The sequence below is a fragment of the Coregonus clupeaformis genome, chromosome 9 (assembly GCF_020615455.1).
Source record: "Coregonus clupeaformis isolate EN_2021a chromosome 9, ASM2061545v1, whole genome shotgun sequence".
Taxonomy (NCBI): domain Eukaryota; kingdom Metazoa; phylum Chordata; class Actinopteri; order Salmoniformes; family Salmonidae; genus Coregonus; species Coregonus clupeaformis.
This window is the reverse complement of record NC_059200.1, coordinates 1,520,910-1,540,997: the sequence shown is the minus strand read 5'-3', so window position 1 is coordinate 1,540,997 and position 20,088 is coordinate 1,520,910. Positions and strand designations below refer to the sequence as shown.

General features: G+C 47.1%; 1 protein-coding gene across 6 annotated transcripts in view; it reads right to left on the bottom strand.

The window, feature by feature from the left end:
- The window catches only part of LOC121547849 (histone deacetylase 4), a 54,998-nt gene that overhangs the window by 17,866 nt on the left and 17,044 nt on the right, over nucleotides 1-20,088 (bottom strand). For 2 of the 6 annotated variants that reach the window (XM_041859282.2, XM_041859281.2), the window contains exons 3-7: nucleotides 16,387-16,455; nucleotides 6,448-6,740; nucleotides 4,857-5,007; nucleotides 3,572-3,695; nucleotides 2,276-2,394 (exon numbers count right to left, since the gene is read on the bottom strand). In XM_041859282.2, the coding sequence (XP_041715216.2) occupies nucleotides 2,276-2,394; nucleotides 3,572-3,695; nucleotides 4,857-5,007; nucleotides 6,448-6,740; nucleotides 16,387-16,455 (756 nt within the window). Of the gene's footprint in view, nucleotides 1-2,275; nucleotides 2,395-3,571; nucleotides 3,696-4,856; nucleotides 5,008-6,447; nucleotides 6,741-8,559; nucleotides 8,784-16,386; nucleotides 16,806-20,088 lie in introns of those variants that run through there. The other 4 variants (XM_045222432.1, XM_041859280.2, XM_041859279.2 and 1 more) reach the window with 4 other exon arrangements.

Sequence of the window (20,088 nt, the reverse complement as noted above, 5' to 3'; positions counted from 1 at the left end):
TACAGCGCTATAAAGCAGAGACCCTGAGCTCTGATGTCATGTATAGCATTTTACTGTACAGCCACTGCATTCTAATTTAGGCGCTTATCAATGACCAAATATGCTATTTTCATACCGTATAGGCGCAGGGGTATTCAACTCTTACCCTGCGAGGTCCGGAGCCTGCTGGTTTTCTGTTCTATCTGATAATTAATTACACCCACCTGGTGTCTCAGGTCTAAATCAGTCCCTAATTAGAGGGGAACAATGAAAAAACGCAGTGGAACTGGCTTGGTGGTCCAGAGTTGAGTTTGAAGGGTATAGGGGCTGTGACTGTGAAGGGATACCTAGCTACCATACCGCTCCATGTTAGGGTCATGATGTGGGGTCCCGGCTCGCCTATCAACTAGCCTCTGTATGCTTCCATGTATTTCATGTCAAGGCTGGCCTAGATAGGCCGGATGAACTTACAGCCTTGCTAATGGCTAGAGATGTAAGGTATAAAACACCATGTTGGCTGAATGGACAGAGACAGGGGTTAATGTACTTGTTAACAGTGAGTGTCCCATTGATGGAAGTTGGAACCACATTGTGATATAAAGCCTGTCAGCCTGTCTACAAACCCCTATGAATGGGGAGGGGGAGATAGAGAGAGAACGCCAGACAGCGGGAGACTAAGTGTTATGTATGTCAAATATTTGGGGGGAGGGGTGTGGCGTGATGCAGGGTCATATTCAAATCTGCGTCTAAATCACACACACAAAAATTGCATGGCTAGCATGGACATTTGGATGGACTCAACAAAACAATATTTACAATGCAAAACAAAAAAAGAATCGCAACTACACTGATTCAAAATCGCATTATCGCTGCACGGAAAGAATGCTACCGCTCAGGAGGAAGGTGTGTGTGTGTGTGTGTAAGAGGCAAGAGAGCGTTGTTGGATCTTGTGACTGTTACAAGTAGCGTGAGACGCCAGCCCCCAGATTTATGTAGAAGCAATGAAATAACCAGCTCTTCTAACGGTGCCCAACCTAGCATTAACATAAGTAAACCTCACAAAACGGCAAATATCTCCCTGCATCGCTTCACAAACCTCCATGTCATTGAGAAAGGCATGTTCTGTAGAGAGTTGGTTCAGTTTGAGGTACACTAGCTACAGTAAATGGTTTTTAATCCAAAGTCTCTAATGGCGATATTGCTAGCATGTAGCTAACACAGCATGTGGGTCTCAATGATCTTAAGAGGCTCCTTGTCTCATTTTCCTTCATGCCCATCACTGTTAAAGAACTGCAGGTAAAAGCAAATTCCCTAAACTCTCCTCCCTCCTCCCTCCTCCTCCTCCCTCCCTCTTTCTTTCCCTTCTCCTCTCCTCTACTCCCTCTCCCTTCTTTCTCTCTCATCTCTCCTATTCCCCAACCTCTTCTCCAACCGTCTCTTTTCCAAAACGTCTCTCCTCTAGTGGAATGTGGCCAGTGTCAACTGTGGTCTATCTGCAGCCTTGAGGCTTTTCTCCTCTTCCACCATTCCTTTCCCCCACACTCCCCCTGTTTTATTCCTCTCCTCCCCGTCTCCTCTCGTCTCTCCCAGTCTTGGTGGAATGTGGTCTCAGTGGCCAGTGTCAACTGTGGTGCATCTACAGCTTGAGTCAGCCTTGGGGCTAGAGTCAACATGGCCGTGCTCTGTTCATACAGGCCCTGCCCGCTAAGTGAATAATTATACTGGAAGACCACCGCTTCACACCCCGGCACGGCCCGGCCACACCATTTTAGTTTACACTTAGTCTACTGTCAGTGGTGTACACCTCTCTAAACTACAGAAAGGGGATTTTTTGTTCACTCTGCGACCGGGGCTCAGGGTACTCATTTTTCATGATGTATGATTTAGAAATGATAACCTTGGCAGGGTGATAAAGGGTCCGTCACATATTACAGTACCTTTCAAATATCCCCCTGTAGGTACAGTAGGCCATGCCAGCATAGCAATGCATGTTTGGCACATTTTAGGTGGTAATATTGTCAATATTAATATCAGCAGTTAACTCAAATAATGTATAGCTTCTCAGTGCTGCTTTGCTGAAGTGAACTCCATAAACCCCTCCCCTCACAGCTTTACAGTACCTCTCAGAGCCCTGGGGATTCCATCGAGGGGGCAGCAGAGCCCCTGACAGCCTAATTTGGGTTTGATTAATGGTGAGAGGCTCTAATTCTATCTAAATAAGGGGAGGTGTAAGCATGCATAGAGTCTACTGGACAGTCCTCTAGCAGAGCAAGGTGTGTGTGTGTGTGTTTAGTACCTGTCTTGCGGAGGGGAAAGTCGTCTCTAGCGTTGTAGATGCCCAGGACAGGGTGGTTGTAGGCACCCATACCAGTCTGAGGAGGAGAGCTCTGGTCCAGGGAAGTGTGCTGAGTTTTCCTGCAGCAACACACACACACACACACGCAAGAGCACACACACCGTCAGATCCTTCATCACACAACACTGTGGTGGGGTGTGTCTCAATAGTCTGAAGCCGCGACCTCACTCCTCACACAGGATTACAGCATAGGGTGTGTCTCAATAGTCTAAAGCCACGACCTCACTCGTCATACAGGATTACAGGATAGGGTGTGTCTCAATAGCCTAAAGCCACGACCTCACTCCTCATACAGGATTATAGGATGGGGTGTGTCTCAATATTCTAAAGCTGCGCCTCAGTAGTGGGTAGGGCAGGCTGAAGTACAGCCTGAGGAGATTGGTTTCCAGTCACCCTGCGGTGGCGGTGGAAGATGGGCAGAGCAGAGCTGTCTGTCCTGTGAGGTTAGCTACTCTGCTACAGAGCAGGACTGTTCTCAGGCAGTAAGGTAAACTGTGCTGGCACAGGCCCAAACCCATGTTCTGGTCTAGTGAACACACTCTGTGGTGTGTACACCCCCCTCTCTACCTCTTTTCTGGTCTGAAGGACTGTTAGCTTTAAAGTGCTGAGTGACTCTTTACATGGAGCGAGGGAGGGTGAGAGGGGGGAGAGAGAGAGGAGAAGGAGAGAGCGAGAGAGAGACCGTGAGGAGAGAGACAGTCCTGATAATACTGACTCAATACTCCACTGGGTCAGTTAGCGTTAAAGTGCTGAGTGACTCTTTACATAGAGCGAGGGAGGGAGAGGGGAGAGAGAGAGAGAAAGGAGAGACAGTCCTGATAATACTGACTCAATACTCCACTGGGTCATCATGGTAGTAATTCTTACCATGACCTACTTTGGGAAAAGTGGTTTACTGTATGTGTGAGGTGTGTGCAGGATGATTTTACTCAGACAGGGAAACTCAGTCAATTGGAAACAGTGATCACACAGTTTCTACTAAGGACTACTATAAACATGAACACACACACAGCACCTGATACTGAGCACACAGACCACAGCTGGACGTGGGTTCCACGGCTCGATAATAAACACTCAATGCTGAGGAGGGTGAGAGAGCTCCTCTCAACAGGACCACATAGTCTGCTGTGTCCTCCATGTGTGTGATCTCCTCCCCAGACCAAGGGACTGCTCACACACACCCACTCCCCACACAGCTGACGGGACAGGAGTGTGTGTGTGTGTGTGTGTACTCACCCGTACCAGTAGCGGGGGTCGTTGGGCAACCCCCCGTGGTTGAGACTCCTCTGGGCCAGAGCCTTCTTCTTGTTCAGCACAAACTCCTGCAGTCGCATCTTTACCTCCGTACTGGCCACCGCACCTGAGAGGGCGAGGGTACATGGTACCAGAGTAAGAAAACACTAGAGCCTCCGCCACTGCCGATGGGACAGAACACTTCCACCCAATTCCTAGCCTTAAGGCACTTCACATAGATCAAGGAGGAAAGGTCTTGAGCAATATGATAGCAGAGTGAGGAAGTGTTTAAATGGCATTGCTGAAGGTAGGTGTGAGCTCTGACGGTATTTCAGGCAAAGAGTTTACTAGGAGCTTTATCAATCAAAGACTCCCACTGATATGACGGGATATTCAAACTGTCACATTTCCAATTCCCAAAGGTGTACAATACAGTGTCCTCCAGAATTATTGGGAAAGTGAAGCATTTTTTCTTATTTTGGCTGTATACTCCAAAAGTTTGGATTTGAAATCAAACAATGACTATGAGGTTAAAGTGCAGACTGTCAGCTTTAATTTGAGGGTATTTTCATCCATATCGGGTGAACCGTTGTGATTATCGTGAGAGAGAGACAGAGAGAGAGCGAGAGAGAGACAGAGAGCGAGAGACACAGAGAGACAGAGAGAGACACAGAGAGACCGAGAGAGACAGAGAGAGACAGAGAGACCGAGAGAGAGACCGAGAGAGAGACCGAGAGAGCAGGAGACCGCAGCTCTAGACTAATGAGGGTTGTATCAGACCAAACTCCTCCAGGGCAGCTGCCGTTTCCATCCATCCTGACTGGTGATCCTGTGTGTGTTTACCCCATCCATTCCACTAGATGATTAAAGAGCCAGCGGCCTTGTGGTGGGGAGGCCCCCCCATTACCTGTAGCGTGCTGCCTGTCTCCCTCAACACCTCTCCACTGACAGAGAGCAGGCGGCACGGCAACACCAGACAAGCACTTACACTCCAGAATAGATGACCGGAATGGAGGTTGGTTAGGTGTGAGAGAGAGATATACAGTGCCCTCTGTAATTATTGGGACCTTGAAGTATTTTTTCTTCTTTTGGCTGAATACTTCAAAAGTTTGGATTTGAAATCAGACAATGACTATGGAGGTTAAAGTGCAGACTGCCAACTTTAATTTGAGGGTATTTTCATCCATATCGGGTGAACCGTTCAGAAAATACAGCACTTTTTGTACATAGTCGCCCCATTTTAGTTATACTAGTTCTAATATTATAATGTAGTGTTATCGCTGCTTACTCTCCTGTCCTCTCTCCTTGTTCTTGAGCAGCAGTAGTTTCTGTTCTCTCTGTTGTTTCTCCAGCTCTTGCTCCAGACGGTGGTTCTCCATCTTCCTCTGGTGCTCCAACAGCTCCTGCTGATGTTTCAGGGCCAGGAGCTCCTGCTGGTGCTGCATGGGGGGGAACACAATGTTAATACAACATCCTGGGCCAAGAGCTCCTGCTGGTGCTGGGGGATAACACAACATAATGTTACTACAACGTCCTGCTGATGCTTCAGGGCCAGGAGTTAATGTTGGTGCTGTGGGGATAACACAACATTAAGTTACAGCAACGGTGTTATAATGTTAATACAACGTTGGTACAACATCCTGCTGTTGGTTCAGGGGCCAGGAGCCAATAGTTATTTCGATTCCTCTTTCTCTCCTTGCCCTGCAGGTCTTGCCTCACGCAGCTATTCCCCATTCCCCTCCTGACACGTTCACCCAAGACCCAAGTGAACATGCTAGCTTGGCCACCTCACGTTATCACAACCCATCCATTCAGCCTCAGCCCAAGCCCAAGCCCAAGCACCGTCCTAGGTATTAATCCATGCAAGTGTTCTCTCTGTACGTACCATGGACCCTCTACATCACCATCAAACTGCTGTTTCTATCCACTGATCCATTAGATCGACACACACACACACACATCCAGCCAACCCCAGCCTCTCTCCTTAGTAGAGCGCCCAACTCCAATATTTGATTAATTTGACTGGACGTAATTTGGCCTGTATGTTTGTTATTGCCTTGGATGGTTTTGTGTGCTTTAAATAACCGCCTGCTAGCGAGGACATGCACCCGTGTTTACCGTCAAGGAAAAGTGACTGGAATAAGAGTCGTGCTGATGGATAGATTCATATGGGAGGTGAGGAGGTGCGTGAGAGAAGGGCAGCAGGCAGGCACGGTATGGTGTTGGCTAGGTTCCAAACTGGGGAAACTTTCCCCCTTTCAATAGTCAAGGGCAGATGGAAGGGAGTGTTTTAAGTTTGGAATGCAGCCTTTGGTGCATTTATGGGGAGACACCTTAACCTAAAGAGTTACATAGAGGTATACAGGGAGAACAAGTATAATCAATTTCTTTCTCTTCCAATACACCTTTCTTTCCCACTCTTTGACATGTCTTGGTGATTGGTGACAGGCAGAGATGTGTGTGTGCTGCAGTTCTCTCTCTCTCTGTGTGTGTGTGTGTGTGTGTGTGTGTGTGTGTGTGTGTGTGTGTGTACAGGCTCTGAATGGGGGTGATTGAGCCTTGGTCTCCCTGCCTGGGCTTTGCGTCACTCTCTGCTACCTGAGTGGTCTTCCAGCCCCACCGCAGGCCAAAGGAGCCCTTGTGCTGTTAGCACTGTACTGGGACCAGCCCTCAGCCCTTCAATCTACAGACTCTAGGTCACTTACAGCCCCAAACACTGACCCAAGAGCAGGGCTAATATCATAGGGCTGAAAGGCTTCTGCTGCACTGAGAGAGATCTAGTTTAGACATGTATGAAAGGGAAATAACCGTCTTTCTTGACATGCTTCTGGAGCTGAGCCTTACAATCCCCCGCCTCCCTCCCCCCTCCCCCTCTCCACCTTAACATGTTCCTGTAGCTGGGCTTCATGTTGGCGGTTGAGCTGCTCATGTTGCCTCTGGAACTCAGCGATAAGGTGCTGTCTCTGGATCTGTTGTTTCTGTTTCAGGGACAGGAGTTCCTGCTGCAGCTGCTGCTCTCTACCCTGGGCTGCAGACGCCTGGGCTGCAGACGGAGACATGGACAGCTGCTGCTGCTGGTGATGCTGCTGCTGGTGTTGGTGCTGGTCGATGCGTAGGTCCATGGGGATGGCAGTCGGGGGCAGACGTAGGGGCAGTGCAGAGTTAATGTCCACTAGAGAGAGAGGAAGGTGGGGGAGACAGACAAAGAGAACGAGATGAGAGAGAGAGAACAAGAGAGAGTTAGTCCATGCATATTGAATAATGAAAAGACTAAAGGACCCAAGTAGATAATAAATAAAATAAAAACAGCCATCATTCTGTGCACACACACACACACACACTCTGCATCCTTATCAGCACACAGAGAGCCCCTTCACAGTACTGTCCATCTGGCCTTGATAAGTCAAACATGAAGTCTAGCACTCCTCTCACAAAGACTGCATTGAACCGTGGCATGGTGGTGGAGAGACCTCGGCCTGGCCAACCACCCCAGAACTCACTGCTACAGGAAGGCCTCCAATCGCACTGCTTCCTACCCATTAAATCTGAATAAATAGTCGCGATTGGCCGATTATTTATCTACAAGTTTCCCAACAGCATGCCAGACAGCCAGATATGTTTGCTTGGAACTTTGTCTTAATCTCGGTGGCTAACACCTACACTAGGTGCAGCACACACATATGTAAGTACACACACACACACACACACACACACACACACACACACACACACACACACACGAGTGTTATCCACAGTCAAATGAACACTAGCGCTGAGCCAGTTGGTACCTGACACTATTTTCTTCCACTACAAAACCTGTGAGGGCATTTTTTTATGTGTGGGTTCCAGGATGGTTTCTTAAACAAGGCATTGCCCCCGTCTTTCAAAAGCAGCAAAGCAGGGAACACAAACACAACACACACTAAAGGCAGGCACAGTCACTGGGTTTATCAGACCAATGAGTATGGTTACATGCACACAATACAATTATTGTGAATAGTCAGATCACGTTTACATGCTTTGCAAGAAGAACGATTTCCATAATAATCCTGTTTCCATGGACACATCTGAAATCAGGCTACCTGATGGGACTTTTTGGGGAAGCCTATTTGAGTTGGGACACATACAGTTCAGATGCATACTTTCAGTTTTTCCCAAACTCACTTCACTCGCGCATAAGAGGGATGCTTGTGCTGAGGTGCTAGCACATACGCAGATCAAATACAAACACTGGAAGTCCAATTAAGGTGTTTACATGTCCTAATAATTTGAAAGATTCCTCAGAAAACCAGATGTTTTAATCGCCGGATGCTTACTTGGATTTTGACCTAACGCCCATTAAGATAAGCAGAGTAAGGCGTTTACATGACTAATGCCATACTCAGCGTTCTGCCATAATCAGTTTAATATTGAATTATAAGTGTTCATATAAACGTACTTAGTGACGCTGTGCAACCCAATATGTATATTTTCTCTCTCTCTCTCCCCCCTTACCTAATTCTTCACTCTCCTCCCTAAGGACCCTGCCCCTCCCACACGCAGTCAAACACAGCATTCCAAGACCAACGACTGGCGCTTCTGTCCCGTGCACACACACAGACAGAGACACACACAAACACACTCATTCGATACATACACACACATGACCATAATGTCCTAGCGCTGAAACGCATGCTGCAGCCACTGAATGGTAATGCTGAGTTACTGTCAGTCAGTGATCATCTCATTGATTATACCACTCAGTGTACACAACTACCACCAACCAGCAGAGAGAGAGAGAACGTGACACAGAGAATAATAATTGAATAGCGTGAGAGAGAGAGAGAGAGAGAGAGATAGAGACAGAGAGAGACACAGAGAGAGAGAGAGAGAGAGAGAGAGAGAGAGAGAGAGAGAGAGAGAGAGAGAGAGTAGAGAGAGAGATAGAGAGAGAGAGAGAGAAACTGCATTCAGAGAACCAGTCTGTAATAGAACACCTATAATGCACATACCCATCAGTACTCTGGTGCTCATGGCATTGCGATAAACACTCTCCACTCTTCTCTTTCCCCCCTCCTTTCGTTTCCTCCTCTTTAGCTCGTCTCTGCTGTGTGTATCTATTTAGCTATAGTGGAGGTAGACTTTTTATTTTTCTGTCAGTCTCTGTCCGCCTCTCCTTTCCCCTACACTTTCTTCTCTTCTGCTTTCTCAACCCTCCTGCTCCCTCGCTAGCTACCTCGGTGTCCCTCCCCTCTCTTTACCCCTCTCTGTGTCCCTCCCCTCTCTGTGTCCCTCCCCTCTCTTTACCCCTCTCTGTGTCCCTCCCCTCTCCCGCTTCCCTCTCTTTACCCGTCTGTGTCCCTACCCTCTCCCGCTTCCCTCTTTTTACCCGTCCCTGTGTCCCTCCCCTCTCTGCCCTCCTCCCTTTCTCTCTCTCTCTGTGTGCTGGTGACATCACAGGGCAGTTGTAGGCATGCTGTCTGTTTATTCTGCTGCTCCTCCATTTCCTGGAACCAACGGCAGACACACAGGAGATAGATAGCAGGGTGGACGGAGGGAAAAAACGACTCTCTGTGTTTTCCTCTCTGTTGACACTGCATCCCCCCTCTACCCTCTGACTACAGAGAACTGGGTCCCTCTAGAAATGGATCCACAGTGTTGGACACTGCATCCCCCCTCTACCCTCTGACTACAGAGAACTGGGTCCCTCTAGAAACGGATCCACAGTGTTGGACACTGCATCCCCCCTCTACCCTCTGACTACAGAGAACTGGGTCCCTCTAGAAATGGATCCACAGTGTTGGACACTGCATCCCCCTCTACCCTCTGACTACAGAGAACTGGGTCCCTCTAGAAACGGATCCACAGTGTTGGACACTGCATCCCCCCTCTACCCTCTGACTACAGAGAACTGGGTCCCTCTAGAAATGGATCCACAGTGTTGGACACTGCATCCCCCCTCTACCCTCTGACTACAGAGAACTGGGTCCCTCTAGAAACGGATCCACAGTGTTGGACATTGCAGTCACACTACTCTTTATTCTCCAGATCACGGTTCTGTGAAGTATATGTCTATAGCCTCAAGTGAGCTAATGAAGGCTATAAGGTCTCTTTATGATTGCTAGGAGACTCCCCGTCAACACACACCTCCTTTGTGTCATTTGCTCTGACGTTAGCATCGCTAGCGGGCGGAAGCGTAAGGGAAACTTTACAGTTGTGTTCTACATTACAGAGCATTGATTTATGGGACAGTGGGAGGACATGGGGGGGGGAAAGGCCTACAGTAGAATGGTTCGGTCTAGATGGGCCTCTCTCCGTAGGCTGCACACAACTATAAGCATGCAAGCTGCTAAAGTCACCACTCTCCAATTGTTTTAGACCACAAGTTCTGCACAAGCTAGGATTCCTTTTCGGCAACAACCTGAGTATATGACGTCTCTCACAGGAGCCAATTCTTTTGGCAAGATAAACGTTGATATCTGCCCATCTCCACCGACTCGCGGTGACGTCAAAGCTTGCATCAAGTTTACGGAGATGGGGCAGATAACCACGCCTGCATCCCACTTTCTCCTCACCAAAACAAGGGCCAACGTGCACTCTGGGGCAGACGTGCTCTGGGGCAGACACACTTGGCTTACTGTAAAGAAAGCCTTCCAAAAGTAGCTCTTACACAACATTCGCTACCTGCATCAAAAGACGGCTGGCAGGAAAAATAACAGGGTTTTTTCCTTCTTCATCTAAACTGCTTTGAAAGCCTCTCAACCTTGTCTTGTGTAAATCCTACCGTCTCACCCACGAATTCCACTCAAGATAATAATAAGAGGAACTATTTCTGAAGCGAATACATTTTGGTAACACCCTTTATGAGCTACCTATTTACAATGCATTATATGAATTAATTTATTGTGCATTCTATCAATGCATTATAAGACCCTACAATGTATTATAAGACCCTACAATGTATTATAAGACCTGTAATAAACATTCATAACAGCTCACGGCTCCTTGTATAATAAGCATATGCAACAGTACTTCAAATGAATAAAGCGGGAGAGAGAGAAATCAGAGAAATACATGGAGAGAGATAGCTGAGACCTTTCACAGTTTCTTCCCTGTACTCTCATGCCCTTTTCAGCTTCCATGGGGGAAAGCTCCCCACCATGTGAGTCATAGATTATTCAGCAGTGATTTGGCTTATTCATTACACCAAACAGACTCCCTCCAACACTCCAAATAAACAACCACTACTCCTCTTTCTCTTGCTCTCTCTCTCATTTCTACTTCCTCGCTCTGTCCCTCTCTCTTTCGCCCACTCTCTCCGTTTCTCTTTCCACCCATCTCTATCACACTTTCTATCCATCTATTTATGTCTACCTCTCCGTTTCTTTCCCTCGTCCTCATCCTTCTCTACTTTCCTCCGATAAACAATGTGTTTACCACCCTGGGGGGAGGGGCCTCCCTGCTCCCTCCCTCCGCCGGCTCCCATGACAGAATCCAGATAGATCTATTTATACCAGACAGTACAGCCGCTCGCTCTGCAGCGCAGCTCCGATTTAAAGCCTGTTGTCTGAGGATGTCCCTCAGTCTGATTGCCAGGCTCTACGCTCCGCTCATTACTTCTAATTGGTGTCGAGCTCAACCCAGGCCGAGCCCTGCTATTCGCCGTTCAGATTGGGCCGGGGAGTTATTATTTACGATGTTTAGAGATGGGAACGGTGAGAAGATTGTCACAGGGCCTGGCGGGGGGCGAAACAAGGAGAGGGAGACGGCATGACAGAAACAATGTATCTTAATGGGATGCAGCTTGCTGCGATGGGAGACTGAGTGGTTTGTACGGGGACTGATAGGCAAAAGGTTGGATGGGTCTGCTTTCACCTTTCAGGTGGTTCAAGATCAGTGATTATGAAGGAAACCAGAGATGTTGCAGGACAGTGACAATAAGTGCAGGTTAATGTACATCAGGCTTTCATATTAATACCTAGAGGGACAGAGGACGAGAGCCAACATGTCCAAGCCAACACCCCACAGAAAAGCATGAGGAAATCGATCAGAGATCAGTCACTCAATTGGCCAGTCTGTCAGTCAGTGTGTGGCCACCCTCTGGCAGCTCATCTTACAGACAGAGACAAAAGAGTTCCTCTAGTGACACACACACACACACACAGACAGAGACACAGACAGAGACAGAGAGAGGGTGTCTGTGTGCAGCGAGCCCGACTCATCCCAACATGCTCCAGCCTGTCCCGGGCCTCCGGCTGACGTCAGCGCTCCAGTCTGCAGCGCAGCGGACGGGGGAGGGGAGGGACGGGGTAGATGTGGGACGTGAGGGACAGAGGGGTGAGATGTGAGGATATGAGGGTGCCCATACATACGTGCACAAGTACATCTCTTGCTACTTAACCGAGACTAATCTACGGACGACGGCGCACGTCACTGTCATACAGGAGAGAGGCTGCTCTGTCCTCCATGTCTGTGGGAGAAGACAGGTTCAAGCAGAGGTGGATCTCCAAAAGAGCACATTGTGACCCGTATAACAGTCATCTTTGTCAAGGCTGGGGGAGCAGCATTTCCCCTAGCTCTATTCATGCTTGGGATCGCGCCAAAGCAACGATAACTGAGCCCCTGTGTAAGGGTAAGTTAGGACTCCCATTCTGAGTTGGGTCGTCAGGTATTAACATGGTTCAGTATCAATCTCAACAGAGATGAAAACCGACACCAGACAGGCAAAACAGCTCTACCACTGTGGTCAAACCTAATTTCCTTCCTCAAATTACAAATTGGCCCTTTAACCGAGAGGTGTTTTCTTTGCCATGCTGGTGCATCACGACTCGAGAGCGGAAGGTGTATCAACCACATGGATTTACATCTGAGCGAGGGGAGGATGGAGGGCGGCGTGTCGTGTGTCATGGGACACCGCAGATGTTTTTCTACACGCCAACGCAGCATCCTGGGGTCATGGCATCAGATGACGGCTGGGTCACACTGGATATTACACACAGGCAGATGCCTGGAACTGGACACCAGCGGCTGGATGTGTCAAGCGTCTCAGAGTAGGAACTGATCTAGGATCCGTTTTGCCTTTTAAATAATTATGAATGGAGGGACAAACGTACAGGGGATCTGACCAAAGAACACCACTCCTACCCTAGATCTAATGAATCTGACTTCATCCGATTATAGAAGGTGTATCAACAGCCTTGGAGAGATTGACATCAACATATACTGTGCTTCAATGAGTCGGTTAAACAATGCTAACCAGGGACATGACTGTGGTGAAAATGAGGCAGTTGCACCATTCAGGCTAGTCACACCGACGGGTGTATACTCTTAGTGTCTTATTATTCTGTAACGCAAAGAAATAAATATAGAGAAGTGCACATAGAGCATATGAAAGGAGCTCCATTGAGTCAGAGTATTGAATGGGGTTCTCCGTATCTGTCTGTGGGCGGCAAGACGTACATGGTTTCCATGACAACTAACCCACAAAATATTCTATGTCGTCAGTAAGGGATATTTCAATATTTAATGGTGTCACTGCAGCTGAATAAAGAACAACACCAGGTAGAGAGAGCGAGAGAGAGACACAGATAGAGAGAAAGAGAAAAAGAGAGAGATGGTTCCGTACGGGAGGAAAGGAGAGAAATTGTGTTTTGCCCGGCAACAGGGTGAAGGCGCGGTAGATGGCTTATTTATGTGTTAAATACCAAGACTGCCAAAATAAAGGAAATACTTGAGTAAATGAGAGATACAAAGTATATTGAATATTACTGAGTTAATTGAGAAATTAACATCCCATCATACATAGGGTCATGTATAAAAATGCCCAGTTGCCCATTATTTTGGCTACCATCCCTAGAAGAGATCTCAGTGACTTTGAAAGAGGTGTCTCAAAGGATCATAGGGGGTTTTAAAGGGTGTGTGTGTCTCAGTCACCAAATCTCAACCCAAATAAACACTTATGGATGATTCTGGAGCGGGACCCGACACAGCGTTTTCCACCACCATCAACAAAACACAAAATTATGGAATTTATTGTGGAAGAATGGTGTCGCATCCCTCCTTAGAGTTCCAGACACCTGTAGAATCTATGCCAAGGCGCATTGAAGATGTTCTTGCTTGTGGTGGCCCAATGCCATATTAAAAAGGGTAGGAAGCAACAACAGTGTGGTCAAAGACTTAGTAACTTAGTTGTAGTCACGATATGGTTACCTATAACTACAAATATAGTTATGTTTTAGCATTTTTACATATTTATTCACTTACTTCTGGATATCTTCGGAACTACCCACAATGCACTATTTCTCAACGTCATATGGAGAACCGGTGCTACATATCTAGCTCCAGCTGGCTAACGTTAGCTACCAGCCATTCTAGCATGTAATTACATTCCAAACCAAGTGTTGGTGTTGGTGAGCTACTTTGGACATCCATGAAGAATGAACTATATAAATTAACGCGGAAAAACAGCAAATCCTCTTCTCTTGTGTGTTTGGTAGTCGAGCAAGCGTTGTAGTTTTCCATCTTTTGTAGCTAGTGCAGTAATACACGCAGTAATACCCAGAAGGACTTGAGGTTACGACTCATTTGTGGCCCAAAAATGAGAAGCAAGCTTTCAAGTTGGAACATTGTCCGGTTGACGTGAACGGATTGGAGTATGGGAACTGTGCGCATCTCTACTCTATACAGTGCTCATTTCTCACTGGACTTCGATGGCAGGATTCGGAACGAGACTGACTGAAACCAGGTGCTGTGCAGAGCGTGAATGTGAAGCCTGCAACCTCTATTTCCGACCTACAGGTACATCGCGAGTGTCAGCAGTGCTGGAAATAAACCGGGTAAATTCAATGTGGATTTACCTCACTAAATCACTATTGGATTAGCTTCACTACATGACCAAAAGTATGTGGACATCTGCTCGTCGAACGTCTCATTCCAAAATCATGGGCATTAATATGGAGTTGGTCCCCCCTTTGCTGCTATAACAGCCTCCACTCTTCTGGGAAGGCATTCCACTAGATGTTGGAACATTGCTGCGGGGACTTGTTTCCATTCAGCCATAAGAGCATTAGTGAGGTCGGGCACTGATGTTGGGCGATTATGCCTGGCTCACAGTCAGCGTTCCAATTCATCCCAAAGGTATTCGATGGGGTTGAGGTCAGGGCTCTGTGCAGGCCAGTCAAGTTCTTCCACACCAATCTTGACAAACCATTTCTGTATGGACCTTGCTTTGTGCACAGGGGCATTGTCATGCTGAAACAGGAAAGGGCCTTCCCCAAACTGTTGCCACAAAGTTGGAAGCACAGAATTGTCTAGAATGTCATTGTATGCTGTAGAGTTAAGATTTCCCTTTACTGGAACTAAGGCGCCTAGCCCGAACCATCAAAAAGCCCCAGACCATTATTCCTCCACCAAACTTTACAGTTGACACTATGCATTGGGGCAGGTAGTGTTCTCCTGGCATCCGCCAAGCCCAGATTTTTCCGTCGGACAGTGAGATGGTGAAGCGTGATTCATCACTCCAGAGAACATGTTTCCACTGCTCCAGAGTCCAATGGCAGCGAGCTTTACACCACTCCAGCCGACGCTTGGCATTGCGCATGGTTATCTTAAGCTTGTGTGCGGCTGCTCGGCCATGGAAACACATTTCATGAAGCTTCAGACGAACAGTTCTTGTGCTGACGTTGCTTCCAAAGGCAATTTGGAACTCGGTAGTGAATGTTGCAACTGAGGACAGACGATTTTTACGCAGTACCTGCTTCAGCAACCGGCGGTCCTGTTCTGTGAGCTTGTGTGGCCTACCACTTCGCGGCTGAGCCTTTATTGCTCCTTGATGTTTCCACTTCACAATAACAGCACTTACAGTTGACCGGGGCAGCTCTAGCAGGGCAGAAATTTGACGAACTGACTTGTTGGGAAGGTGGCATCCTATGACGGTGCCACGTTGAAAGTCACTGAGCTCTTCAGTTAGGCCATTCTACTGCCAATGTTTGTCTATGGAGATTGCATGGCTGTGTGCTCGATTGTATACATCTGTCAGCAATGGGTGTGGCTGAAATAGCCAAATCCACTAATTTGAAGGCGTGTCCACATACTTTTGTACATATAGTGTAGCTGACTCCCTCTGAAGGCCTCTCCTTGGCCCTTCTTTGACTTTGGTAGCTAACTCAGCCGTCAATCGGTAAGTCACCGCTTGTTGTTATGTTCTGTGGGTTCCTGCTGGTGCTAGACTAGTTGTTCTCTGGCTTAATCCTTAGCTATGTCGACCGTGGAGCATGGCTAGCTAGGCTAGTTAGCTGTGCTAGGCTAGCTAGCAGGCTAAAATAATGAACTTTAGCTGGCTAGCTTGTTGGCTAAGATAACTGCATATACCGGTAACATTATTTAATAACTGGTTAGATGGCATTATGCATTTCCAAAACTTTGGTTTACTTGAATGTAGCTGTAAGCTAGGTGTTGATAGCAACTGTCTGACTCACCCAGTGTCAGACAGCAGCCATGCAAGCTGATTGGTTACAATAAATTCATAAAGTATTTGCTGCAAATCAAATTGAAACCAGTAGTCATGAGTGCCAACGATTTGGTTTAATTTGAAGTTATACATTTGAAGTCCTCCATATTACGTCACACCCCGCAAATGTTTTTTTACGACTCGACTTCAGCATTCTTATCAGTTTTAGTATACATAACGTTTCTCCTCCAAGAAAGCCAGACTGCTTTCATCTTAGCTTTGGGTGACAGACCTTAAAAACACATTCTAAAGACAACGGTCGACATTCAGTCACAGAAAGACACACGCGTCACACACACACACACACACAGGTAATGTGTTGGTCTCCTACCTGTGGGGATGTGGTTGAGGGCAGACGTCTTCAGGACATCCAGCTGCTGCTCCTTGCCCAGGAGTCCTTCTGTGGGAGAGGGAGAGCACTCCGCTTCAAATATGGTCCGCAACATCGAGACAACCCCCCCGCAATCAACCGACCGAACTACACCTCTCCGAGAGGGAGCCACCGCGGCATCGAGGCAAGTAGCCTAACGGAGTAACCGTTGCTTCACTATGGACCCAGAGAGCCTGAATCGCCTGGAAACAGCAGAGAATCTACACTGGGAACTCATGCTTAGATGCCAGGGGTTCTCTGCCCTGAAGGAAGCTTAGTGGAATGGCAGACTGGGGTAGCAGCGTTCATTCATCAAACTGTGTGTGTGTGTAGGCTGGTTGTTGGGCTCGGCTGAAACTGTCTGTGCTCAGCATAGCAAGTGTGGAAGAAAGGGATGGAGAGAGAGAGAGAGAGAGGGTGGGAGAGAAAATGAGGGGGGGGGATAAAAATAACACTCCCTTTGGGTACAGCACACACACACACACCTAGCTGTGTGCCCATGCCTCTCTCCTCTCTGTGTATGTAGGCACCGCGGCTGTAATTATAGTGGCAACATGAAAGGCTTTTGTACCAGCCGAGCCCTGGGAAGACAGAGCTATAAATAGACCAACCACAGAGGAGAGGAGGGGGGAGAGAGGAGAGGGGGAGAGAGGAGAGGGGGAGATGAAGGGAAAAAGAGGGGGCGAGAAAAAAGGAGGGAAAGGATGGAAAGGGAAGAATGAAAGGCAACGATATTAGAGAGATGAGAGAGCATAATCACATGACCTGGTGCACAAAATACCTCAGAAAGGACATGGCCTTCAGATGCAAAAACTAAAAACAATCTACCCTTTCTCTCACACGCACACCCATGTTTGGTGTCCAGATAAACACACTTGGCAGTGGCGTACATAATGTTGCATCAACGCATGAAGATGCTTTGCTTTAAAAACAGAGATAGGAGTTGAAAACAAGATGTGGACTCCCTTCAGAGGAAAGAAACAGGAAAACAGGCTAGCGTCTTGCTGTGTTTGGTCTATTTCTGGAGCTCTCCCTGGACCAGACACACACACACACACACAGAGGTTTAATTAGCTACGGGCCTGGGGCTACACCAGGCAGTACTAACTAAATCGGCTGTGTGTGGTGTGTGTGTGTTGGGGGGGGGGTGCAAAAGAGGCCATTTTATAACGAATAACATTAACTTTATCGGTGTTCAAAGCCTTCTAGAGTATTTTATCTTCAGAGGTTACAGTGAGCAGTCCAGGTGTGGCAACTGAGAGAGAGAGAGGACAGATGGCAGAGCCACACGTCACCTCTCAGATGACCCAGTATGATATCCCCTGTTTATAGGCCTACACAGACACACACTGTTAATACACACAGACAAACACTGCTAATACACACTGTTAATACACACAGACAGACACTGCTAACACACAGTTAATACACACAGACACACACTGTTAATACACACAGACACACTGTTAATACACACAGACACACACTGCTAACACACACTGTTAATACACAGACACACACTGCTAACACACAGACATACACACAGACACACACCGTTAATACACAAAGACACACACTGCTAACACACACTGTTAATACACACAGACACACACTGCTAACATACAGACATACACACAGTTCAAACAGACACACTGCTAATACACACAGACACACACTGTAAAATACACACAAACAGACACTGCTAATACACACAGTTAATACACACAGACACACACCGTTAATTCACACAGGCACACTGTTAATACACACAGACACACACCGTTAATACACACAGACACACACTGCTAACACACACTGTTAATACACACAGACACACACTGCTAACACACAGACATACACACAGTTCAAACAGACACACACTGCTAATACACACATACACACACTGTTAATACACACAGACACACACTGCTAACACACATACATACACACAGTTCAAACAGACACACACTGCTAAGACACATACACACACTGTTAATACACACAGACATACACACAGTTCAAACAGACACACACTGCTAATACACACAGACACACACTGTTAATACACACAGACACACACTGTTAATACACACAGACACACACTGTTAATACACACTGTTAATACACACACAGACACACAATGCTAACACACAGACACACACTGTTAATACACACAGACACATGCAAACCAATGTCAGATGATATCTCCGCAAATCACACCCAAATGATCAAGCTCCCTGCAGCCTGACTTCGCTATGGAAATTAGGTGTGTGTGCGAACTGTGTGTGTGTGTGTGTGTGTGTGTGTGTGTGTGTGTGTGTGTGTGTGTGCTGACAGGTCGACCACATAGGATTGTTAGTATCACTACTAGAGGGAAGGGCCTATTTTGCATGGCTGTGTACTGAGGGTCAGGTAATGTTGACACCTGTGTCTGTCTGCAGTCTGTAATGGTAGTGGCTTGGGGTTATACTAGCTGGCTTAGTCTCAATCTGTGGGTTGTAGTTAGATACACAGAGACTCTCACTGGACACCACAGTTGATACCTGAGACAGACAAACACACAACCACAGGAGTGACTGGATACTACAAGTGGAGGGAGGGAGGGAGGGAGGGAGGGAGGGAGGGAAAGAGAGATATGAAGGTAAAGGAACAAACCTCCACACACACAAACCCTCCCTTCCTGACTCCAGCCCTGGACCAGAGGCTTCACTATTGCACCACAAGAGGGCACTCTGGCCAGGGTATCCGTCTGAGGGTGGCGACTGTTCTTCAACCCTAGTCCTGAGAACCTAACAGGATGTGCAGGCTTTTATTCCAGCAAAGCACTTACACTCCTGATTCAAGAAATCAACTGTTCATCAAGACCTTTGACATGAAAAGCACTACATCTCCATGCTGTGCAAAATAAATATGAATGCATGTGTGCTTGGGTGTGTGTGTCTGGGTCTGCTGGCAGGGGCTCTATTAATTGATGTGCTGCCCTTAAAAGCAGAATTGAACCATGTTTAAAAATGAATAGTGGTTTAAAGACTGATGGGAGGCCAGAGAGAGATCAACAAGACCAAACTGTTAGTGCTGTAGTCTGTAACAAGACCAAACTGTTAGTGCTGTAGTCTGTAACTAGACCAAACTGTTAGTGCTGTAGTCTGTAACAAGACCAAACTGTTAGTGCTGTAGTCTGTAACTAGACCAAACTGTTAGTGCTGTAGTCTGTAACAAGACCAAACTGTTAGTGCTGTAGTCTGTAACTAGACCAAACTGTTAGTGCTGTAGTCTGTAACAAGACCAAACTGTTAGTGCTGTAGTCTGTAACTAGACCAAACTGTTAGTGCTGTAGTCTGTAACTAGACCAAACTGTTAGTGCTGTAGTCTGTAACTAGACCAAACTGTTAGTGCTGTAGTCTGTAACTAGACCAAACTGTTAGTGCTGTAGTCTGTAACAAGACCAAACTGTTAGTGCTGTAGTCTGTAACAAGACCAAACTGTTAGTGCTGTAGTCTGTAACAAGACCAAACTGTTAGTGCTGTAGTCTGTAACAAGACCAAACTGTTAGTGCTGTAGTCTGTAACAAGACCAAACTGTTAGTGCTGTAGTCTGTAACAAGACCAAACTGTTAGTGCTGTAGTCTGTAACTAGACCAAACTGTTAGTGCTGTAGTCTGTA